General features: G+C 41.5%; 1 protein-coding gene across 2 annotated transcripts; it reads right to left on the reverse strand.

The window, feature by feature from the left end:
• Nucleotides 1–7334: 7334 nt before the first annotated feature.
• On the reverse strand, nt 7335–21427 carry Pcdh18 (protocadherin 18). Of its 2 annotated transcripts, none has more exons than XM_006500789.3 (4): nt 18422–21427; nt 17584–17672; nt 17328–17491; nt 7335–9318 (listed from the first exon to the last, which is right to left on the reverse strand). In XM_006500789.3, exons 1-4 carry the CDS (start codon nt 20906–20908, stop codon nt 8651–8653), a joined length of 3408 nt encoding a protein of 1135 aa, XP_006500852.1. In that variant the 5' UTR covers nt 20909–21427; the 3' UTR covers nt 7335–8650. The 2 variants fall into 2 exon arrangements, with proteins under 2 accessions (XP_006500852.1, NP_569715.3); NM_130448.3 differs by having other exon boundaries at nt 7340–9318; nt 17584–17669; nt 18422–21360.
• Between the last annotated feature and the right edge of the window lie 3594 nt (nt 21428–25021).

The following is a 25021-nucleotide window of genomic DNA, read 5'->3' on the forward strand; positions in this document are numbered from 1 at the left end:
TCTGAAGGAAGACCAAACTGTGGATGCTTGAGTGCTTCTTAAAAGGGGAAACAAAATACACACAGGAGGAAACACAGAGACTGAAGGAAAGACCATCCAGAGACTGCCTCAAACCCGGGCGCTATTGTGGATGCCGGGGTGGGGGAGGGGGGTGCTTGCTGATGGAAGCCTGATATGGCTGCCTCCTGACCTCTGCAGGAGCCTGACAAATACAGAGGTGGATGGTCACAAGCAACAATTGTATTGAGTGCAGGGGTCCCCAGTGGAGGAGTTGGAGTTGGAGAACAGACTGAAAGAGCTAAGGGGCTTTGCAGCTCTATGGAGGGAGCAACAGTGTCAACAGGCCAGAACTCCTGGAGCTCCTGGAGACTGGACCACCAACCAAAGAATATATAAGGAGGGGCTCATGGTGCTGGCCACATATGTGGCAAACGGTGGCCTTGTTGGACATCAGTGAGAGACAAAGCCCTTGGGCCTGAGGGTTTTCAATGTCCCAGTGTAGAGGAATGCCAGGACAGAAAGACGGGAGTGGTTGGGTGGGTAGGGGGACACACTCATAGAGACAGGGGGATGGAAAGAGGATGGGACAGGGGGTTTCTGAAGGGGAGACCTGGAATGGGGAAAACATTTGAAATGTTATTCAATAAAAAAGTAAAAAAATAATATTTTTTTAAAAAAGAGTAACAAGTGTTAGAAGGGATGATTGACCCAAATTACCAGTGGGGAAATTAGATTGCTTCCAACAATGGAGGTAAGAAGGATTATGTGTTGAGTACAGGAGATCTTCTATGGCATCTCTTTGTGATACCATGTTCTGTGCCTAAAGTTCATGGGGAAATCACAACAATCTCATCCAGGAAGCAAAACAAAGGGCACAGACACTTCAGGAGTAAATGCATGGGTCACTCCACCAGAAAAATCGCCAGAACCTACTGAAGTGCTTGTTGAGGGTTAAGAATTGGTAGAAGGGGTAAGTAGTTATAAATCCCAGTTAAGGCTATGTGACCAGTTGGAGAAATTATGATTATAATTGACATGAGTGTTTCAATCATATTTTGTTAAGTATGTGTTTGTTCTTAAATTTGTGTTTTAGTCCTTCAATTTTTTTTAAATTGTGTGATATAACATCAATTAAAAGAGTATGAATGGTTATGATATTGAAGTTTGAAATACTGAAAGAATGTCCCTCTAGGGATATTGCCATCCATTCTAAATGTATAATGTGTTTGTGGCTATATGAGGGATAGTTATATCATGTTAGATTTAATCATGACCTGTTTAAATATGTAATATGTTTGTGGTTATTCATGGATACTGTCTTAGTTTGTGTTTTCTATTACTGTGATGAAATGCCATGACCAAAAGGCAAGTTTGGGAGGAAAGGGTTTGCTTGGCTTGCACTTCCATATGGCTGTTCATCATCAAAGGAACTCAGGATAGGAGCTCAAATAGTGCAGGAACCTGGATGCAGGAGCTGATGCAGAGACCATGGACTAGTCCTTGCTTGCTGGCTTGCTTTCCATGGCTTGCTCAGCCTGCTTGCTTATAGAACCCATGACTTCCAGCCCTGGAAGGTCACCATCCACAATGAGCTAAGCCCTCCCTCATTAATCACTAATTAAGAAAATACCTTACAGCTGGAAGCTATGGAGACAGTGGAGGAGCTAGAGAAAGTAACCAAGGAGCTAAAGTGGTCTGCAATCCTATTTGTGGAAAAACAATATGAACTAACCAGTACCCCCAGAGCTCGTGTCTCTAGCTGCCTATGTATCAGAAGATGGCCTAGCTGGCCATCGTTGGGAAGAGAGGTCCCTTGGTTTTACAAACTTTATATGCCTCAGTACGGAGGAACGCCACGGCCAAGAAGTGGGAGTGGGTGGGTAGGGGAGGGGGGGGTCTAGGGGACTTTTGGGATAGCATTTGAAATGTAAATGAAGAAAATACACAATTAAAAAATAAATTTAAAAAAGAAAAAAAAAAGAAAATACCTTACAGCTGGAAGCTATGGAGACAGTTTCTCAATTGAGATTCCCTCATTTCACATGACTCTAGCTTTGGTCAAGTTGACACAAAAGTGTCCAGCAGAGATTCTTAAATCATGTTTGTACATTATCATGACCTGGTTATTGTTTTCATTTGAAAATTCATCATGACAAAAGAGATATAATTATGTGTCAAGTTGAATGGAATGGACTTCTGATGACTATTGTTGGTTTTCAGCCTGAATACATCTGGAATTAGATAAAATCCAAAAACAGAGAGACAAATCTATGAGGAATTTTTGCACAATTTCAGTTGGCAAGACACACCTTTAATCCAGATCTTTTGAGAAGGGAACATCTGCCTCTGACCTGAGCTATGACTTCTGCTGGAAGCCTTTAAAAGCATATGGAAGGAGGAAACTTTTAGTTTTACCTGCTGGCAACTTCACTCCTTCACTGGTATTAGAGTCTACTTCTTTAGGATGTCAGTGCATACTGAAGACCATCTGAGGAGTCCAGCCTCAGATGGACTTAGGCTTTCCATATATAAGTACTAATTGTTGGATTAGCTGGACCACAACCTATACATTATTCTAATAAATAACAGACCACACACACACACACACACATACTTACTTATAGACAAATTCATTCTACAAGTTTCTTCACTAGAGAGAACCCTGACTAATACACCCACTGTCAGTTGCAATTTTTTTCTAGCTGTTTGTGTGTGTGTGTGTGTGTGTGTGTGTGTGTGTGTGTGTGTGTGTGGCTTGCATGGCCAGCTCTCTTATACAACCATGACCTTCTGCCCAGGAGTGTCATGCTCACAGAGGACTGAACTTCTCTCATATCAATTATTAATCAAGATCAAGCTCCACAGATTTCCCTGCAGGACAGTTTGATGAAGGCATTTTTTTTTTGATTCATTTAGAATTCCTTCTTTCCAGATGCAGCTAACTTGAGACACATTGATAAAAACTAACTGTACCCAACACATGTAAATGAAGTTGTGTGGATAAGTTAGGACCTAAAACACTGTGTAACACCGTGGCCCACTTCCAGAGGAAAGGTCTGCATTGTTTCTATCTAGAACATGGTGTGGTTATCTATTTTAAGTGACAGAATGTACCTTTTAATAAAACAAGAATGGACAACGAACCTGGGGCTTTTAGAAAGCTTGCTCTCGTATAGATAAAAGCACTTGGAAATGTAATGGGGGCTATGTTTCCCACAGGCCCTGCTTTTAAAAATTGGCTGTCCAGCCAGCCAACCAAGGGTAAAGACCAGGACATTTGCTCCCTAGAGATTCAGGTACCTGGCACCTCTCCCTCAGATGCCTGCATTCCAGAAGCAAAAGACTCAGGGAAATGAGGCAACATTTTCCCAATCTTTGTTTGAAAGCTTCTTGTAAAGATTATGACTGTGAGGACAAAGGGGACACCAGCAGCTCATATGTTTACACTTCAAAATGTACTCACCCTGAGGGCTTCATACCCCCAAACAGTTATTAAAGCTAACACACACACACACACACACACACACACACACACACACACACACACACACAGAGACAGACAGACAGACAGACAGACAGACACACACACACAGAGGAGAGGGGGGCTTTCCTTTTTTATTAGATATTTTCATTATTTACATTTCAATTGTTATCCCCTTTCCTGGTTTCCCCTCCAAAGACCCCTCCTCTCCCCCTCCCCTTCTCCCTCCTCCATCCCCCTGTTCACCAACCTACCCACTCCCACTCCTGTTTCCTGGCCCTGGCATTCCCCTACACTGGGGCATAGAGCCTTCCCAGGACCAAGGGCCTCTCCTCCATTAATGACAGACTAGACCATCCTCTGCTACATATGCAGCTGGAGGCATGAGTCCTACCATGTGTACTCTTTGGTTGGTGGCTTAGTTCCTCCTATGGGGCTGCAAACCCCTAAAGCTCCTTGGGTCCTTTCTCAATATTCTGTTTAATTCTGCACTTAGATGCAAATATTGTAAAAATCTAAGGTTACCATTCTGAGTTTAACCCCAAATACCTAAAAGTATTTTATATTTTGGAAAAATATAATTTCCTCTCTTAGTATTCAGCTTTCTATACAAGACACCTAAAATGAGTACTTTTAAGCTTAGAATAAATAGAAAGTCTCTTCTATTCTTGATTTTTTTTTCTGAACTTACCATCTCACCAAACTAATGAATCAGAAGAGTGAGGTTTACTGAGAGTGAAACATATTAGCTTTGTATATAAGATATATGGTGCTAATCATATCTATAACAAGGATAAACAGTAGAAAATGATAAAATCTAGGTAGTTATGTGGAAAAGCTATATTCCTTTGAAAACGTGGAGATTGGAGCTATAAATGTGGACAGTCGGAAGCGTCACTAAGGAGAAGTGCCATTACAGAAATAAATGGAAGAGATAAAACCTGAACAGGCAAACAAGAATTAAGAGCATCTTTCAGAAGCCATAAACGGAAATAGAAAAGTATTAATTTAAAGTGTCAGAGGAAGTTGTGTTTCTACAGTCTTTAAAGTCAGAAAGTAGATAGCAATTTGATGATGTCAGCCCCCCATAAAATGTTTTGTTGGATCCTCAAACTGTGTAAACTAGAACATAATAAAATATAACAAATTAGTTTTTATTTTCCCACCATTTTCACATATACTTTAGGGTTGGTTTCTATTATAGGCTAAGGACTATAGGTCCTTATTAATCATTTCAGAACATATATATTGAACTATAACATTAATCATAGAAATGGCAAATAAAAATATAACTCAGGCAATAAGGATGTTTTAATTATAACATACTCTACCTGATATGCAATAGTTTAAGAAATGACTCTAAAAAATGAACTGAATAACAACTCTTTAGTGATCCAAGCAGATTAATACATCAAATGAAGTCTTCAGTTTTTGCAAACAAAGAGAAGTACTTTTGTTCATCACAACCACAGAAAAACTTAACATACCTTAAGTGTTTACATTTACAATGATATCTTATACTCCACAGTTAGAACACCTTATACACCCAAGTAAGTTTTGTTCTCTGTTCTAGTCTAAAAATAAATCAATCAATTAATTAAGCAGGTTAGGTTTGGAGAAATGGCTTGGATATCTAAGGACTAAGCAGACAAGAATGTGGACTGGAGTTAGACCCACAGATTCCATGTAAAAGGTGGCCATGGTAGACTTCTTGCAATCCTATATGGTGGATAGAGATAGGGAAGTCTCATATCAAAATAGCTAGTAAGATCAACCATAACAATGATCTCTTAGTTTGAAAGACCTCCCTACCTCATTGAATGAGTTGGAAGAGCAATGGAGGATAATTCTAGACATCAACCTCAGATCACACTTACGAATGCATGTGTATCCATACACATGTGAAAAATGCACACAAAATAGACAGATGGTCAGACGGAAAGACAGACAGACACACTCAGAGAGTTCATTTACCTCTGCTTTCTCTTTTTAAATATGTACACATTTAGAATGTTTTCAAGCTTCACACAAATCTTTAAACCGTTTGTAGTTTGGTTTTAATTTTCACACAAAACATTAATCGCCACCCAGCGTCTCCTTCGTCTTTGATGATGTGATGCCATGCTATCTAGACACACTGAATTGGAACAGGAGTATCAGAACAGAAAAGAAAGCATACGAATCTATTGCAGAGTGGGGAACACCTGCCTCAGCTGTGTGAGAGCATGCTAGGCTTGAGATATGCTCTTCACAGATGCAGCCCATTCTGTCTGAAATCACTAGCCCCTCACATACACCCCCTATGCTTTGAATTTCAACAGGACAATAATTTCAATTTAGCTTTGAGAATGCTCTCACATTAGTAGGAAAAGAATGAAACAAAGAATCCAAACCTATTTTACCATGTGTCACTTTCCCTATTCCTTCAGTAAGACAAGAGCTTTAATAATTATGTCATTAGCCAGCAGTGAGTGTGATTCATAAAAGATGGGAGAAAGAATTTAAATGACAAACTAAGTCTTCAGCCATAGACTGCTAAATACTAAGAAAGAAATTAGTGAAGAAGAAGTCACAACACAAGGGACCTGTGACAAGTTAGTCCATAAAAGGTTAGCCCTGCATTCTGTAGACAAAGGTAAAAGGGAGGATTTGTGAATCAACATGCTGGTGCAGAATTATCTATTTTGGAAGAGAATTCTCATGGCAGATGATTATTAGTGAGTAATATTGAAAGAACTTCAAGGGGGCCAGAGGGAATGAGGACTGCTAAGCAACAAGGACATCCTTAGTTGCTCATTTGTTTGCTCCAAGCCGAGGTGGCACGCTACTTACTGGGAGAAGATTAAAATGGAGAAGATGTTAGACCACAGGAAATGCACCAGACATCATGGTATTTGTGAAAACATGACTGGGAAAAGGAGTAGGAGAGTTAATCTGAGATCATGCACTGATATGCACTTAAGCTCTGGGCTTGGAAAACGAGAATAGCTGAAGACATTAGGAGAACCCAGGGTTTGGGAGCACGGAATGCCTTGCATGCGAATGTTGGATTTTATTTATTTCACATTATTCAGCGGTCTCTATTCTTGGTTGTGCTCCTTCAGTTGCTGTTGATGTTATAAATAAAGAACAGTGAAGTTATGTATGAAAGTCTTTTCCTTCATGATAATATACACTGAGAGGAATGGAGTTGAAAGGAAAATGTATTTAAATGAGCTTAGCATTAGTGTGTGTGATCCACTAAACAAACAAACAAACAAATAAAAGACCAGACATTCTGCCTGGTTGCGGTCCCACGTTTTGAGGCAAAGGGGCCTTTTGTAAGAAATAATACATTCTATTTAATGTGGGGTTCATTTTAGAATTTAATTATCTTAATTGTTACCACTTTGGGGTAATTTCAAATAACATGCCAACACCTTGCCAGTAGGGAGGAGGGTTGTATTTTAGCCACTTGGAAGCTTGTGAGTCTATCTATCACCTTATCTTCTTACTTGGGTTAGCATGACTGTTCTGAGAAAGTTTTCTGTAACTTGAGCAATATTTAATCTGTTACTAGTTGTAACAGTTTTGTTTTCTTTTTTGTTTGTTTGGTGTTTGTTTATTTGTTTGTTTGGTTTTTGCTTTTACTCCAGATACATTTAGGGAAAATACATAAGATATTCAATCAATTATTTTCTTTCTCAGATAAGTCTCTGATCCATTCCCTTTCCAGTGTGCATATGTATGTGTGTGTTAGGAGGGAGCAGGTATAGGTGTTGGCTGTTTTCTACCTGTCATTTAATGCCCAACTTAGAATGCCCCTCAGGGAGAGTTTTAAGCATGCAACGCACTTAACCTTATAGACAGTTCCTTAGCTTGGCTTCAATTTTTCTTTTATTTTCACTGACAGTAAATTTTTCTGAACAGTACAATCAAGATAGTGTATTAATAGAAATAACATTCATAGAAGCGTGGACATAAATGATAATAGTCATAGTAAAGATCTCACTTACCAAGGCATTCCACATAGGAGATAACAGCACAATAAATAAAGTTCGCATTTGTCACAGGATAAATCAGACAAAATTGCAGTAACAAAAAAAGTGACTTTATAAATGTTCATATGCTAAAAATACAAGCAAAACTGTGATAGCATGCACAAGAGACAAAAGCTAAAGGTGAATAATTATAGCCAAAAAAAGAGAGACAATGCAGTCGATACAAATGTTCAAGTATGATGAGAGAAGAGGGGGAGGTGCACACAGAGTTCCAGATACATCCATTATGTTTACTACCCCGGAGGGGCAGAGCACTGACATATTTGTCTCTGTCTATCAACACTCCGTGCTGGTAGGGGACTTAATGTTATTCATTTAGATTACAGATTCCACATCATTGGATTTTATTTCATAGGGCAAGGATCAAATCAGATTCACCGTTTAGTTTCGTTTATAAGTAGATATTTTGCGACTGGAAAAAAAAAAAGTATTCTCATGATCAAGCCAGTGCCGTGCACCAAAAAGTACGGGAGCCACTGCGAGGCAACATGGACTAGAGCATCACTACCATGAAGAATTCGCGTACCACTGCCTTCCCGGGAACACCTCGGGATGCTTCTAGGTACAAAATAGGTCTACTTCCGTCCTCCATTTTGCCTTAAGAAGTGATCTATCATAGTTAACAGAGAGCAGTGAAAATAGTAATCGAAAGATTGTTTAATGTTTCTAACAATGCTTAATATTTTTTTTTGTAAAGATTGAAAAGGAAGTAGCCTCGTTTAATGAAACTAAGAATTACACAATGCATTAGTGGTGTTGTTTATACAGCTTAATAATTCTGCCCCTACTTAACTATGCTAAGCAGTAACTTTGGTTGAAAAGGATATAGATTCAAACAGTGGCTAATTTCTGCATGATTAGGAAAAACATGTTGGTCATGGGAGTAAAAAAATAAAATTTGTCTGTTAAATTACACATAAATATAAGGTACAAATGTATTTTTAAAATACAGATTAAAATAATCACACTTGCATCGTGTACATACGAAAATACAGTATTTAATATTCAATATACACAGACACATTTATGATAAATGCAACTATTTGGCAACGCCAGTTTTTTTTCCTCAGGGTTTCCCCTGTCCCCTAATTCCACACGCATGGAACCACAACGGCCCAGCTAAAGTCGCCTAGCTCTGGCGGACGTCTTGAAGCAGTTTGTTGATCTCAGCCACCAGCTCGCTGGCATCCATGAGTTCGTGTTTCCCATCGCTGAGATGGTTAAGCACATTGTCAAAATCATCTTCCTCGTAATTTTCAGGAATCTCCTCCATAGCTGGCAGCCACTTGGAGGAAGGCTGCACACTAGAGTGAGTCCCCAGAGGGGTCCCAGAGCTGCTGGTGGGGTTCTGAAAATGTGTGCTGGCTGCCCAGGCCGCAACCCCTTGTGGGTAACCCCCAGTTTTGCCCTGTGCCGGACCCTTTCGACGTTCCAGAGAGTTGGAGCGATCCCCTTCGTTGCATTCAGAAAAGGTATCTAGGGATGCGGGGAGAAGGCGCTGGAACACACTGCTCATTTCTGATAGCAGAGATGATGTGCTAGAGTCTCCCGAATCCTCGTCGCTAGGGGAGTCCTTCCCAAAAGTGGAGAAGCTCTTTTTTTTCTCCCCGTTTTCTGCAGGCTGGCTGTCATCATCAAGGCCCTGATGAGAATGCTGTTGCTGAGGTTGAGCTGGGAATTCTTCTCCGGGGATGAACATGTTGCTTCTGTAGTCAGAGGATGGCGAGGGCAGCGGGGGCATCCAGCACTGGTCAGAGTGGCCCAGGACTCTGCACTCCTCCGTACATAGCCTCATTGCTGAGAACAAACAAAGCAAGGAGAGTCCGTTATTAAACAAGGCATCATCCATAGCAATGGGAAATGTCATCTTATTCTTAAGGTAGAAAGAGGTTTTGTGCTAGAATCATAATGTTAATCTGTTGTTAGGCACATTAGATAGGCTACGGTTATATGTTTCAGTTGTATGTTGGCTCTCTGGACCAGATGTCATGTTTGTGCTATAGTCTTCCGTTTAATAAAAGAAAGCGAATAATCATTTTTAGTGGTCAATAGTAAATTTCAGAAATATAATACGGAGTTCATTATTTATATGTGAACATGTCCAAACAAAGCTAAGGCTTAGGTAATCCAACAAACGATGAACATAAACTGTACAACAGCAACAGCTGGAAATAGAGCTGAGGGCGAGCTCTTCAATTCTGAATAATACCAGGCAATCTCTGTAAAGTATTTTTTGCTGTCTTGAAAATAAGGACTTGGCCTGCACTGAAAACTTCAGTTCTCTGGTTAGTGTCCTTATCATTCTCTTCCTACCTTCCTTCCTTCCTTCCTTCCTTCCTTCCTTCCTTCCTTCCTTCCTTCCTTCCTTCCTTCCTTCCTTCCTTCCTCCCTCCCTCCCTCCCTCTCGCTCTTGCTCTCTCCTCTCTCTCTCTCGCTCCCCCCCTCTCTTTTTAAAAAACACTTTACATCCCACTCACAGACCCCCTCCATCCCCTCTTCCCAGTTCCACCCTTAAAAGCCCCTCCTGCACTACCCCCTATCCCTTCTCCTCAGAGAAGGGGAACTCCCTTGGGTACCACCCCATCCTGGGGGTATCTTGTCTTCCTTATCCATTACTCACTGGTCTATTCAAATAGCAATTCTAAGTGCTCTGAATCAGTACCTTAGGTATCCTGAGTTGTCCTGTTATAAAATACTTATTTAGGGTCTAAATACATTAATATTCAATTGCATGAAAAAGTCATTGGAAGCTGAAGAATATGAAAAGTACTTTCTTTGATTTTCCCATATGTTCCAGTTCCCTAGTGGAATGTGAGTGGCCAAACTCATAGAAACCACTACAACTGAGCAAAGCAGAAAAATAAAAGAAGGGGATCCTAAATTCAGTATATAGAGTTGCTAAAACACATTAAAAATTGATATGCAAAGATATGAAATGTATTCCATATGACAACCACTTCCTTCAGAGAAAACTTGGACTTTTCAATACCATTTCATTTTAAGACCAAGGACAGAATTATAGAAAATGTAAAGTATCTTTGTATCTAAAAGAAATCAGGACTGATGCTAAGCACAGGCATATATGTTGGGCACTGAGTTTGTAGATGCAGCTGCTGAGAGCAGATTTCCAGCTTTGTCACTGCTGAAGTTATGCCATGCCACACTCGTTGCTAGGGGAAACAAACCACCTACTATGTGTACTATGCCCACAGTCTGGTAAAGGAACTGCACAGAGCATATGGGCACTGTAGTTCTGGATGAGAGTAAGCAGAAAGGGATAAATGATCTTTAACTGTGTGGAAGTCACTATTCTTTATCTCTGACCTCTATGCTAATTTTGGTCTTTAGCTCCCTCAGGACCTCCATTCTTAGTTTAAAAGGAAAAAATATGGAAAGAAAAACAGGCAAAATAAAACAAAATAAAAAACTGAGACTAAGTGCTATAAGAGAAGGGTTTCAAGTATAAGAATCTAGAAATTCAAAAGCATACGAAAACACCAGGGGACGTGTAAGAGCATCCAGGCAGGGACCTCTGTTCTTCGAGGGCTGACTGTGTCATTATGCTGTGGTGAGAGAGTCATCTGAATAAACAGAGTGATTTCGATAAAACTCAGGTTTAGATGATCATCCTTCAGGTATTAATTACACTGTATGGAAATATTTGCCAAGCCTGTTTTAACTCGTCCAGTGGAGAAAACAGCAAAGGGTATTGAAGAGCAACTGGTATACCTTAAAAACAGCACCTAGGGTTCTCAGTAGAGAATTATCACAGTGGCGATATCCACACCCCACACCCCTGCTTTGACCTCTGAGCCTCTGATCATGGAAATGAGGCCTGTGGATATTGACTGCCTCCATCCTGATGTGAGAAAGGAGAACAGACCTGGCATTGTTGTTCTGGCCCTCAGCTCTGTGGCTTTAGGCTTAGGAAGAACATCTTTTTGTATTGTCTTACTTGGCTTTGATTTTCTATAATGAGGATGAAAACATTACCCGGGATTCTACGAATCTTGACCATATGCATCTTTTCTCATAACCTGAATGCACTGAGCATGTAAGCAGCAAGATAATAGAACAGCATGGCCCACATGACTAACACCAACATCTTAGGAGTGGTTGTTAAACAGTGAAAGGCATTTATAACACCATATATGTATATGGTGATATATATATACACATATATACACACACACACAGAACCACACACACACACACACACACACACACACATATATATATTAATTATAATTAATCAACTTAAAAACGTAAAGGAGAGCAAGAAACATGCTCAGTGGCTAGAGCACTTGCTGGACAAGTGTAAGGGCTGGATTTAGGATCCTCAGAATTGATGAACATGCCAGGGGAATGTGGTGGCTCACCTGTCACCCCAGCCTTGGGTAGTAGAGACAAGGTGTCCCAAGAACACACTGGCCAACTAGAGTACTTACATCAGAAGCTCTGGGTTTCTTGTAAGATTCTGCCTCATTGAATGGGATGGAAGAGCTATTGAGGATGATTGCAGGCATTATTACAGGATTCTATGTGCATGGGTAGTGTACTGGCTGGTTTTGTGTGTCAACTTGACACAGGTAGAGTCCTCACAGAGCAAGAAGCCTCCCTTGAGGAAATCCCTCCATGAGATCCAACTGTAAGGCATTTTCTCAGTCATCAAGGGTGAGAGGCCTATTGTGGGTGGAGCTATCCCTGGGCTGGTAGTCCTGAGTTCTATAAGAAAGCAAGCTGAGCAAGCCAGAGAGTGGAATGTGATGGTTTGTATATGCTCGGCCCAGAGAGTGGCACTATTTGGAGATGTGGCCTTGTTGGAGTAGGTGTGTCACTGTGGGTGTGGGTTTTAATACCCTAGTTCTAGTGGCCTGGAAGCAACTATTCTGCTAGCAGCCTTCAGATGAACATCTAGAACTCTCAGCTCCTCTGCATTATGCCTGCATAGACACTGCCATGTTCCCTCCTTGATGATAATGGACTGAACCTCTGAACCTATAAGCCAGCCCCAATTAAATGTAGTCCTCCTTATAAGTGTTATGTTGGTATTGGTGACTGTTCCCAACAGCAAAACCCTCACTAAGACAGGTACACACTACATACAAATACCCACATACATGCAAACATACGTAGACACACATGGACACGATGCACAAACTCATGAAAATTGAAAAAGAAAGATAGAGAGGAGATTAATAGAAAGGATAGCAAACACTAGGTAGATAGAGACAGTGAAGACAAAAGGGGAGGGGGTGATGAAATAAAAAGGACCAGGAGAGAAACAGAAGAAAGTACACTCATTGCTATGGGTGTTCTAATCTCACTCCTATCCACTGAGATTTGGTTGCGTGACAGTGTATGTGTGTTTCAGTGCTGAAAATGTTTCATCCCATATACAAGGATCAAGAAAAGCTGAGCAGTACCTATTGCTTCTGCTCTTCTTGGGACTATCTAAAAGCCCTGTCAGGTGATAGTTTTTGTGGCGATCAGGACAGGTAGAAATTGTAGCTCCTCTGTAAACTTTATTACTGTCCTGTACCTTACAAGTAGGATAGAAGGCAGTGCAGTGAGTACAAGATAGAGCTTGAAACAAGTCATTACCTATGGAGTAACTAGTAAGTTATCCTTGAAGAGCCCATCAAATAGGGGCCATTTCAGTGCCTGGCTGTCAATGGGACTGCAATCTAGTTCTAAGCCAAATATAACAAATGCTATTTGAGTCACCCAGGTAAAGGAGCAAATGAGATGATGCTCAGGAAATGTTCAGAAAGGAAGAGAAATGGATATGAGGACTGCTATTTCAAAAGACAGCAGGTAAGCAGAATTGGGCACAGGAATTGAAGAAGAGGCATTTGCCATGGAGAAAGGGCAGTGTGCACAAAGCATTGGCATGCTGGAGGAAGAGAAGCCTCTCTGTCTGATGCAAAGGATTCAAAACTGGCAAAACTGAGAACAGGCTGAGAGCGCATTTCAGTGGACTTTGAATACAAAGATAATAGATGTGCTCAGTGTTGCTGAGCAACGAGAGTCAGAGATTGACTTTGAGTTAAAAAAAAAAAAAAGAATGTTAAAGCGCCCTGAAAAGGTTCTGAAAACTGTATGAAGTAAAGATTTGAAAGTAGGAGTGGCCACAAGAACTGGAATAGGAGCCTGCCAGTTGCTACAGGAAATGAGCCACTAGAGGAAGGAGGGGAACCAGCTAAGACTCCTACTGAGAACAGAGAGCAGAATGAATAATGAGTATTTGAAGCCCTCACAGATGAAAGATGCTGAAAAGTGAAACAGGGACAATCAGGGAAGGTAGAGGAAGTCTAGGTGGGGGAGCTTTTACAAACCTTCTATTGTCAACAACTTTCACTGGAAACATGGAGGCGTTATACACCCGTGTTTAGTGTTGGAGTTCAAAGTTGGGAAGAAAAAAAAGAGCTGACAAACATGAATCAACAGATAAAAATGCATGTTTGTTTAGCAGGAAAAAAAACCCAAAACACAAAACCCTACATTTGTGTGGGAATTAGAAGGATGAATGACCAGAAATGACCCTTTTGGCAAGCCATGCAATGCAACAGGATCTATATTTGTTCACAAATCAATGCAGAAAAAACAGTTGGAACACAACACTTACGTCCTAAAAATACACATACTTTAGAAAATTGTGCTGAGCTCTGTTAATAAGATTCAGATGTGGACCGACATTTTTCTCTGCTCGTAGTATTTCCTGAGTAGGAAACTTTTGCAGACCACAAGTTTTACACCCTAGCACGCCTGCAGGAGTTGCTAGAATGAAGATAAATCTAGGATATCGACGTGGCGTCATCACAGTGATGCTCTTGATTAAAAGATAGTTATCTCTGTAGATGCTCAGTATGCATGGCAGTCCTTGCTAGCAAAACACTAACATAATGGTATCATCACCAACCACTGCTCATGCCCCACTGCTCCGAAACTTGAAAATGGTTCAACCCTATGTAGAAGTAGAAAGCAACAGAGGTAGAAATACAGCTCCTATGACATAGTTAGTTGGAAACACAGACATCTGAGCTCATGTATGCGTGCATGCGTGCACGCGCGCGCGCACACACACACACACACACACACACACACATGAAGTCTATAATTTTAAACAACAATGTAATATTGATAAAGGTAAAGACACATAGTAGGCAGGATTCACTATTTTCTATAGTTTAACTTTGCCTACCTCTTTATTGTCTAATATTTATTACTATTAGTACTGATTATTGTTTAATTCAAGTACTAGATAATTCTGCTACAAGGAATATATGGAAATATGGTAACTTTGGAAATATAGGGAAGATGGAAAATAACTGCTTTTAATCTTCTAAGGAAAAAGAGAGAGATGAGACGCATTGCAAAGACGCAAAGCAAAGTTTTGATTTGTGTTGTGCTGTGAGTTCAATTCCCAGGACTGTAATTAAGGAATAAGTGAATGAATGAATGAATGAATGAATGCATAAGTACATAAAATAATACACTAATGTTAACCATTTAAATTATATTATTTTGGAGCTTAAAAAATCTCAGATGTGTAGATCCACAAATGGGAGGGTGACTTTTTAGAACTGTGTATTTGTATTCTCCATTTTATTGCTATGATAAATTAAAATTCCAACAAATGAACCCTGTGCATTTTTAAAATGTCTACCGAAATATTGATGACATGCCCATGTGTCTTTGTTTATGAAATAACCTAATCTGGGAAATTCTGCTATTCTAGTGTAGGCCCCTGTCAGCATCATATCTCAGAACCATAGAAATTCAACCAGCTGCTTCATTATATAAGCCAGAATAATAAAACTCATTGTCATTGAGCACGATGTCTTGGGGCATACATGTTCCTTTAGCTATTTCATAGATTTGTCTTCCAACTGGTCTGACCTACACATTGAAAAGGATAGATTCCATGGGTGACTGTAGAAATACAGGCTGCTATGCAGCTAGTAGGCTTCATTGCGACTAGATATCCTTCCTATACATTTGTCTAGCCAGAGATAAACTATCTGGTCTTGTAATCATATAACTAAACAAGCAACATCTAGTGGTTTCAAAGAGGTGGGTATGTCTTCAAACATAAAAGCAAATAAGTATCTAGGGTGTCGGTTCAGTGGGTGAGGGTACGAGGATCCGAGGATTATTCTCCAGCACCCATTACAAGCATGATATGGCTGCCTGTGCCTCTCTGGGCAGAGACAGGCACACTGAAAGCTTGCTGGCCAGCTAGCTAGCTGTATCCACGAGCTTTGGATGAAGACATTCTCTCTCAAGGCAACAAGGCAAAGAAAATAGAGGAAGACAGCCATTACTTTCTCAGCCCCACCATGAGCACACTAAGGCAAACATATATGCACATGTGCAGGGAAGGAAACAGGTCAGGGGACAAACAAGCTAGATTTTTTAAAAAAGCAAAACACTAGTTACTTTATATATGCCCTAGATGAATGATTAAGGGTGGGGAAATTGGGTCGGATCTCACTGCCTCATTGCGACCAGGCACAGCCTACCTGCCTGGTTTACATTGTTATAATCTATATAAGCTTCCAATTTTCAAATCTCAAAACACATAAGAACACTAATGTCACCAATACCAGGATAACTAAGCCCAATGAGCTTTAAAGTGTAAGAGCTTAGTCACTGAAATGTATATTAAGCCAACAGCCATCACCATAAATAACATGGCAAAGCCTGACTCCATATGAACCCAGAGTACTCAGTCTGAGCCCAGAGGATACCCCAGGGCACTGCTAGTAAGAACCTCTGCTAGTTAGCTAGTGCTACTGTGATTCCTATAACTCATGAGAGCTAAAAATCCTATTTTCTGAATTTCCCCAAATTAATTTCTGGTTAATTCTCTCATGTTTTCTATCCTAGTTTCTTCATCTTTACAAGTAAATAAATAAATACAGACACTAGTAAAGTTTTGTTCCTTTTTCCTACGTGTATTGCGAATGGCAGTCATTGGGTTGACAATCAGTGAATTAAGACGTGTGGACAGTCAGAGGCAGACTTCAGTACTCCTAAGTGTTGATTTCTTTCTACAGCCCCTAGCAACAGGGCAGCTACTGATCTTCTCAGCATTTGCTCAGTTGGATCCAAGTTCCTAGGGCACAATTAGAGGCAAGAGTCACTAAGGAAAAAATTGATTCGAAACTTAATAGAATTTCCTCCACCTGGCTGTGTGCTTTATAAATCCCCCTCTGGGTGTGTTTCCCTCCTCTATTGCTGTACCGACTCAAAATGAGAGGGGGCATGAAATACGCTCTGCACACCACCTCCAAAGGTACATTCCTTTGCCTATTTTTAGTGCTTAAAATATACCCTTTCCAGTGTATTTTAGGCTCTTGATTTTGTGAGTTGGTTCCCATCACAGGAAATGCATCCTCCAAATTATAGTCCAGTTCACCACTATCCACCGAACAGGCTGTCTGAATACAAACAGGCACCTAGCAATTTTCTGGAGTTGCTTAGGAGCGCCCAATGGCACTGGCTGGATAAGAAAGAGGGAGGGGGGCGGGGCTTGGTCTTCTTTCAGTGCTCTCTCCCCTTCCTTCTCCTATTAAGCCTTCACATTCATTCCTTCTCTACCAACTGCTTATTGTGGATTTTGAGAAGAAAAAAAAAAATTAAATGTCTCACGCTTGTCCACTGCTAATAGTGCAGAGATCCCACCTATTTCCAGTGTAAAGGAAAAGGACAGCAGAAACAGAAGCATGGGAGAAGCTGTTCGTCATCCTGGCTCTGTGGTAGCTGTGAAAATAAAGATTTAGCTATCACGGCCCTCTTACCTGCTGGAATTCTCCCGTCCGTGAGGAAGAGGTCACTGAATCCTTCTCCCAGGAGCCTGTCTATCGGAGAATCGCGCCCCAAATCATAATCGCTATCTCCTGCTTCGCTATCTCCACGGCCACTGTCTTTCAGGCTAAATTTATCCATGTCTTGAAGGGCATATCTAGAAAGATCAGTGAAAGAAACACACAGTTTTTTACTCTTCGGCATTTAAGTTCCCCGAGACTTAGCAGCTGACACCAGGGTAATTCATACCTATAGCTCCTGGAATATTTGTTTCCTCGAAAACTTGGCCGTGGCTGATATTGCCCCTGGTGAAGCATGGAGAGAAGCTGCGAGACCTGCTGGAAACCAAAGAGACAGAACTGACTTCTGGGGGAAACAGAAAAAAACACTCCTCACGCATTCACGTGCATTAAGGAAGAAAAGGGAATGCTAAGCTCACACTTTCTATCTGTCAGGGGTTTACTTATGCTAGACCATGAAGAGGGCACAGCCAGACACCAAACCCAGTTAAGATCCATTACAGAGAGATCTGGCTGCTCTCAAAACACAAGTGAGTTGTTCCTGCTTGAAAGACTTTTAAATAACTGCCTTCCTTTACAGTTTAGATAAAACTGTAAAAATAAATAAATAAAATAAAATAAAAACTCAGTAAAATACACTGTTAGTTCAGATAATGAGACAATGCCAGAAAGCCAGAAAACTGCACAAAGTTTTCCAAAGACAGCATGCAATTGGAGTGAGATTCTCAAGAGCCAGGGTGTTGATTTCTCAGGAGAAATTTTAACAATGAGAATAGCTGGGTCCCTTTAGGTTTTATTTTTTCCTGTCTCAGCATCTTACTCTGAGAAGTGCAGGGACTCTGATTAACAGCCCCGTGTGAGACATCACACCTAACACCCGCAAGTGAATTATTTATAAAAATAGAAATAAGCCAGACGGTGTACTTGAGATAGGTCCACCCTGTGGCTTGAGTTCTAGTGGAACTGCCTACTGTCATCTATCAACGACAACCTTAAAGGTGTGATGACTGTGCAGCCTCTGAGCATCAGCATCTGGCTTGACCAGGCCCTGTAGTGTCTGATCTTACCTCAACAGCAGGAGTGGCGTGGGTGAGTTCTAATGAAAAATTCTCTGGCACGTGGTTTGATGAGATGGTCACCAAACTGTTGAGTGACTGGTGACTGTTGTGACTCTGGCGGCTGCCCATTTGTCCCCTCTCCAAGGTTGGGGATGAAGATGGGGAGGATCTGTGGTGAGATCTGATGGGCAGAGTGCCATTGATGGTGGGTACCAGTGTGATGTCTCCTTTGTGAATCTGCCTGGATGGCCTTTTAGGATGATGCTGGTACGTGGATTCTGCCACCCTGCAGTTGTAGGATCTGGTGTCTTTCTTTTCTCTATTACACCTCGTTGCAAACAGGACCATAATAACCAGCAACACAGCACAAATTGCTCCCAAGGAAATAATTATGATCATGGACACATCCAAGGATGCGCGGCTGACAGAGGTCATGGCTGTGCTTGTCACAGATTCTGCATAGTCAAAGACCATGCACCTCAGAAGGACTTTGGTGTGCAGAGGAGGACTGCCCTTGTCCTGGATGATAACTGAGAGTGCCCATTCCGCAGAGGGAATGGATTCCATGCTGACGTTGGTATGAATGTCACATGACCTAGGGTCCATGATAAAGATGTTTTCCTCATTACCAGATACTATGGAGCAGCTGAATTCAGCATTGGCACCAGAGTCCCTGTCGACCACCCTTATTCTTGTGACATGAAAACCACTTTCAGCTCCTTTGGGGATGGATATTTCTGCAGTATTATTGTGCATTGCAGGCCCTATAACCACAGGGACATTGTCATTCTCATCAATGATGGTCAGCACAACGGTGGTGTTGCTGGAGAGTTGCTTCTGACTCCCTCCATCCCTGGCTTCCACCACAAAAGTGATCTGACTCACTTCTTCATGATCAAAGATCCTGAGGGCATAGATGGCGCCATTAGAGGGGTCAATGGTTACATACGTGGTGATGGAACTTCCCAAGACAAAACTCTCCAAAATGGTGTATGTCACATGTCCGTTTTCACCAAGATCTGGATCAGTGGCTGTAACTGTGGTGATATACGCCCCTGGTGAATTATTCTCTGAGATGACAAATTCATATCGGCTCCTCTGGAAGCGAGGTGGATTGTCATTTATGTCATTGATTTGAACAGTAAAATGTCTCACTGAGGAGAGGCTTGGTGTTCCCTTGTCCTCAGCAATCACAGTCAAACTATACTCAGATCTCTTTTCTCTATCCAGAGTGGCATTGGTCAAGATCAAGTAGTTATTTTCATATGTCTTCTGAAGTTTAAAATGTCCATGCCCATGAAGCTTACAGATTATTTCCCCATTCAGCCCAGAATCCTTGTCTTGAACCCTGACGATAGCAACGAATGTATCAATGGGATCCCCTTCAAAGACATAAGATACTTCTTCTTTTCCAGGGGACATGAGATTTATGCTAATTTCAGGTTTATTGTCATTGACATCCACAACCTTAATTATAATTTTGCAATGAGCAGGAATGGAATTGGGACCCAAATCTTGGGCTTGAACGTCTATCTCATAGGACTTGGTGATTTCATAATCCACTGGCTTGAAAAGAGTCAAGTGGCCTTTTTCTGAGTCGATCTTAAAAGTCTCTATAATTTTGGGAGACACATGACTGCTGAAAGAATACACAATTCTCCCATTAGCGCCCTCATCTGGATCGGTGGCATTTAGATCAAGGAGCAAGGTTCCAACTGGGGAGTTTTCTAAGAGTTGTATTGTGTAAGAAGGCTGCTCAAAGGCCGGGCTGTTGTCGTTGGAATCCGAAATGCTGATTTTCAGGATGGAGGAGCCAGACCTCTGAGGCACTCCCATGTCGGAGGCGGTGAGCTGAAGCTCGTAGCTAGCCTTCAGCTCCCGATCCAACTCTTTCACCACTATGAGTTCAGCGTACTTGGCCCCGTCTGTCCTGGTTCGCACTTCGATATTAAAATAATCATTAGCAGAGAGCGAGTAGGTGTGGAGGGAATTTTCCCCAACATCTGGGTCGAACGCACTGTCCAGGGGGATACGAGTCCCAACTGCTGCGCTCTCCGATATCTCAATGGGAATGACGGGTCTCGAGAATTGGGGGGAATTGTCATTAATGTCCAGCACGTCCACTTCAATGTGGAACAGCTGCAGATGCTCGGTCGGCAGAGTGAGCACATCAAACTCTATCGAACAGTTCAAGTTTTTTTGGCATAGTTGCTCGCGGTCAATTTTAGCCCCTATGCTGATTTCTCCGGTATTCTCATTTACGACCAGGAGAGGAGAATTCCCCCGTGGCATGGCTCGAAAACGAACAGCAGAAGGATTTGGTAGCTTCAATAAAACATCAGCCACATCTTCTGATAGTCTAGCAATTACCGATCCGACCCTCTGCTCCTCATAAATCCTGTATTTCAGATTCTTAGCCAGGACATCGTGGCTGAAAAACGCCATCAGAAGTGCAAGTGCAAATCTAAAGTGCATTTTAGTATTCATTTGGTGCATTGGTCAGTTGCTAGATTCCCTTCTCAGGGCGAGTTAGAAGAGCCCAGCAATCCCTTCAACTTCCTCCCAGCCACTCAGAGCTCTAAGCCACATCGGGTCTCAGAGTCTTGAAAGCGACTCTTAATCACACAGCAATTAAACAGCTCGCAAACTTCAGTTTTCATACACACCGTTTGGCGACTTCCAGATAGGAGCGTGAAGTCCCTTCCTGGTAGGGGTGGCCGCTGGTCCTCCTGGCTGGGAGCAGCGTGTCACCTCGGCCTGGCTCCCCGCGTGGACTCCGTCCCCATCTATTGCAGGGTGCTGGCGGAGTCTGCAGTCTGTGTTTCCCGGGCGATTCTTGATTTTCCCCCCTTTCCTTTTCTCTGCTCCGCTGCAGACTAAACACCGGTGATTGCTGACTCCAGTCTGAAAATCTCTACAACTTCACTTCAACTCAGACAAAGCTCTTTGCCTGGCGTGTGTTGAATCGCTTCCAGCCAATCAGCGAGCTTCCAAATCCGAAGCTGCTGGAGTCACCGGAGCGAGGGAGGGCGCGCGTGGAGGGTGGGAGCGGGAGGGTGGCGGGCGCGGGTTGGGGACCCGCTAGGGGCGCGGGAGCGCGGCCGGGGGTGGGGTTCAGCCCTCCCGCCCCTCCTCCATCTCCATCCACTTTCTCCAAGCGTGCCGCGACAAAGGGGAGACAAATTACAGCAGGAGAGCGGTGTGGGGGTGGGGAGACCGGGAGGGAAGGAAAAAGAAAGGAAGAAAAAAACTTTAAATCAACTTCTGGTCGCCTGTATTTATATATGGCACATTAAATAGTTCTTGTTTTCTTAATTGATCTTTTCTTCTGCTACAAACATGTAATCATCTTGCTTTTTTCAGGGTTCCTTAACTGCTGGTTTCACTTAAAATACCTCCAAGTGAATTTTGTCGGTGGAGGAATTTAATAAAATGGGGAAACTTGCTTCTAATTATGCACACACCCCCTCCCCCTCGGCGGGTCTTTTCTCCTCCAAGGAGCAGCAAGCCGATTTTCTTGGAGCTCTGTTTTAAAGAACAGCCCAAGTGGAGAGGTTTCATTTTCTGCTTTCTTTCATCTTTACTCTTTGAAGATAAGAAAGGGGCCTATCTTGCACTCCCGATTTCTCTTAATTAGCAAGATTTAAAGGAACACCTCAGAGTTTGGAACTAATTAGCAAAAAAATTCTACCTTATTTCAGCCCTTTCTTTAGCTTGAGCAAAATTGTTCCATATATATATATATATATATATATATATATATAGCCTTGCACTTAAAAAAATCCTATTTATTTTGGGCAAAATTGATAGCTTGGGTAAAATTGGTAGCCTTCGCCTAGCGAATTCTTCCAATAGAGTACTATCTACCCATAGTGAGTTTTCACAATGAGTTCTGAGGAGACATGGACTCAATAGTTTACAAGTCAAATTTTTATAATACATACATTATTTATGAAAACAGTTTCCAGATATGTATTTTAAAAACCCAAAGGTTGTTTACACTGAGAAATAAAATGCCTGAGCTGAAAATTGCATTTTGTGTGCATCAGAGTGCTGGAAATATCTCAGGAGGTTGGTGCTGTATCCAGGTCACGGGGTTGATATGGTATTCTTATTGGGAAATATGATTATTTATGATGCTCCTTCTGCTCTGCGGCTCCTTTTAAGTTTATCACTCTGGCTCCATTCTTGCTCACCCTCCCCACCCCCCCTTTGCATTATCCCTCAGCTGTCTTCAGCTACTTGCAAATTCTGTGCTTCACAGAATCTCCATGTAACTTATTTGACATTTATTTTTCTCCTATTTTGCCCCCCAGAAACACATTTTTTTAAAAAGTAATTTTCTGATTTTTCCACTTTGCTTACTCTCAGCAGAACTCAGCTATAGTCACAGAGAAGGTACTCCCCCAAGAAGAAACCAGAGAAGAGCCCCAATACAAACTCTCCTTCATTCTAAGCATTCAAAAACATTTTATGAGCCATTGTCTCACCCCCATTCCCACCCCCAGAAACCAGTGCTGTGTGTCAAATTGTGCAGACTAGGATGTCTGCTATGAATGTGTTTAGTGCTATGTCACTCTGATGAACACTCTGCCCCCCCAATAACACCATTTTACAAGTTTGCAACCCTTTCAAATTGCTGATCCCCAAACCCTATAGACAAACTCAGAAAACTACCATAAGCAACTGGGACTTTAGAAACTCACAGCCATCTGGCCTATGTCGCTAACAATCTGAGCCAATAATTATGTCAGTTCGGGCTTTAGAGAGCCTCTCTGTAAAAGCCAAAGGAACAAAAAAAGGAGTTAGTGACTATTCAAAATTAGGGAGAGAATTCCAAAGACATCTAAGTCTATCAGTTTGAGGACTTTCATCTGTGAATGTGATAAGCATACTGCCACAACGCATGCCTTGGCTTGGTCATCTTCATTTATGGGATGCGTCTTACATTTGCTTAGAGCACCATGCTTTAGCAAATCTTTCTCTTCCTCCAGGCAGTGTGCTTGCCCATAAATATTATGAAAATGACTTCATCTTCCAAGGTATTCACCATAAATTGACAGGTGAGATGTGGCCATTCAGAATGTGTTTCTGTGCTTATGACTCTAGCAATCTTGGAATCATCTCGCGGATGCTTGCAATCTCTTTACACTTAGAGCAGAGGCTAATGTCTTCCTGAGTGGTTTACATAGCTACTTGGTCTGGGATAGAATCTATGGGGACATGATACCTCACCCCTTTAATCTAAGCACTTGGGAGGCAAGTGGAACTCTATGAGTTCAAAGCCAGCTTCGTCTGCATTGCAAATCACCATTCAGTAAGAGCTATAAAAGGAAACAATAATATATCTCTTTTATATGTTTCATTAATTCTAACAATTATTTCTTACAACTACAAAGAAAGTACAAAAACACAAACAAACAAGCAAACAAACAAATTCCTATCTCTCAGACCACACCTGAGAGAGATGAGGGTTTTTTTTTTTATTATTATTTTTTAACCTGGTCTCTTGACCTTGGCCTGATACAACTTATTTCTTTAGACTTTCACAAATGTGGGAACAAGTACATGGCCTTCTCCAAGAACTTCTTAGGCAGCCAGTAGAAGAAAGCAAATAGCATATTCCTAAAAGTCCATCACCTTGATGTGGCAGCTTTTTTGATTAGGAAGAGGAGTGTTTTCATTGCTTGACTACTGTGCCCATGTAAGTGAGGTCAGATATGTGAACAAAGTGGTCCTGTGCCTCTGGATTTGAAGTTGACTGGGTCTAGTCTGTTGGGCATACTTTTTTCCATGATTCCCCTCCCCTCCCTCCCCTCCCTCCCCTCCCCTCCCCTCTCCTCCTCTCCCCTCCCCTCCCCTTCTCTCTCTCTCTCTCTCCCTCTCTCTCTCTCTCTCTCATTTATCCATCTACAGGCATAGGAAAATGGGTTCGTGTATGATGACATGTCTGTAGGTAAATGATGTGGTGGGTCGGTGTGTTCACATGCATGTGTAAACATGACTTCACATGTACATGTGCCATTTATTTTGATTCCTTTTTTAAAGAAAAAGTGGTATTTCTCTGTCTGAATCATTAATATTTTCCACCCTCCTAACAAGTGAGGTAAGAGCCTCAGCTAGACAGCCCAAACATCTCATATTAAAGGAAAAATGTCTCTTTTGTGGTCAATATGTAAAGTTAAGAATGCAATTCTAAAATGCACATATGCATTTGGTAAACATCATAGATATTAACCTACATCCCATAACAACATACAAAAATGTAAAACCAGGTAGAAGTCTAGAGTATGCACTTGTAACTCACTATATCGCATCTTCTCTACCACCAAAATAAAGCACATAGTTCATCCTCTTCTAGAATGAGATAACATTTCAATCTCCCCTGATATTCATAGGAAATGGCTCTCCTTGACACCATATGGGCAAAATAAGCCACAATAATTGCTCTACAATCTATTCTGGTAAATTAGAAAATGAAAAAAAAAAACAAAAGCTTTATCTGACAAAGATTAGTGAAGTTAAGGAAACTCAGTACACCAGAGCTGATTAAAAGAAGGAGGCTAGTAGATGAGTCCAGCCAATGAGTGATTACAGGTGCTACCAAGT

The sequence above is a fragment of the Mus musculus genome, chromosome 3, assembly GCF_000001635.26.
Source record: "Mus musculus strain C57BL/6J chromosome 3, GRCm38.p6 C57BL/6J".
Classification (NCBI taxonomy): domain Eukaryota; kingdom Metazoa; phylum Chordata; class Mammalia; order Rodentia; family Muridae; genus Mus; species Mus musculus.

What these genes read in the sequence shown, in the direction of transcription:
- Pcdh18 (XM_006500789.3), bottom strand. Translation starts at nt 20,908, where the DNA reads ATGCACCAAATGAATACTAAAATGCACTTTAGATTTGCACTTGCACTT. An exon ending in ACGCCACTCCTGCTGTTGAG is followed by an intron (nt 17,673 to 18,421) that starts GTAAGATCAGAC and finishes TTTGGTTTCCAG; the next exon opens with CAGGTCTCGCAGCTTCTCTC. An exon ending in GGACGGGAGAATTCCAGCAG is followed by an intron (nt 9,319 to 17,327) that starts GTAAGAGGGCCG and finishes GTTTGTTCTCAG; the next exon opens with CAATGAGGCTATGTACGGAG.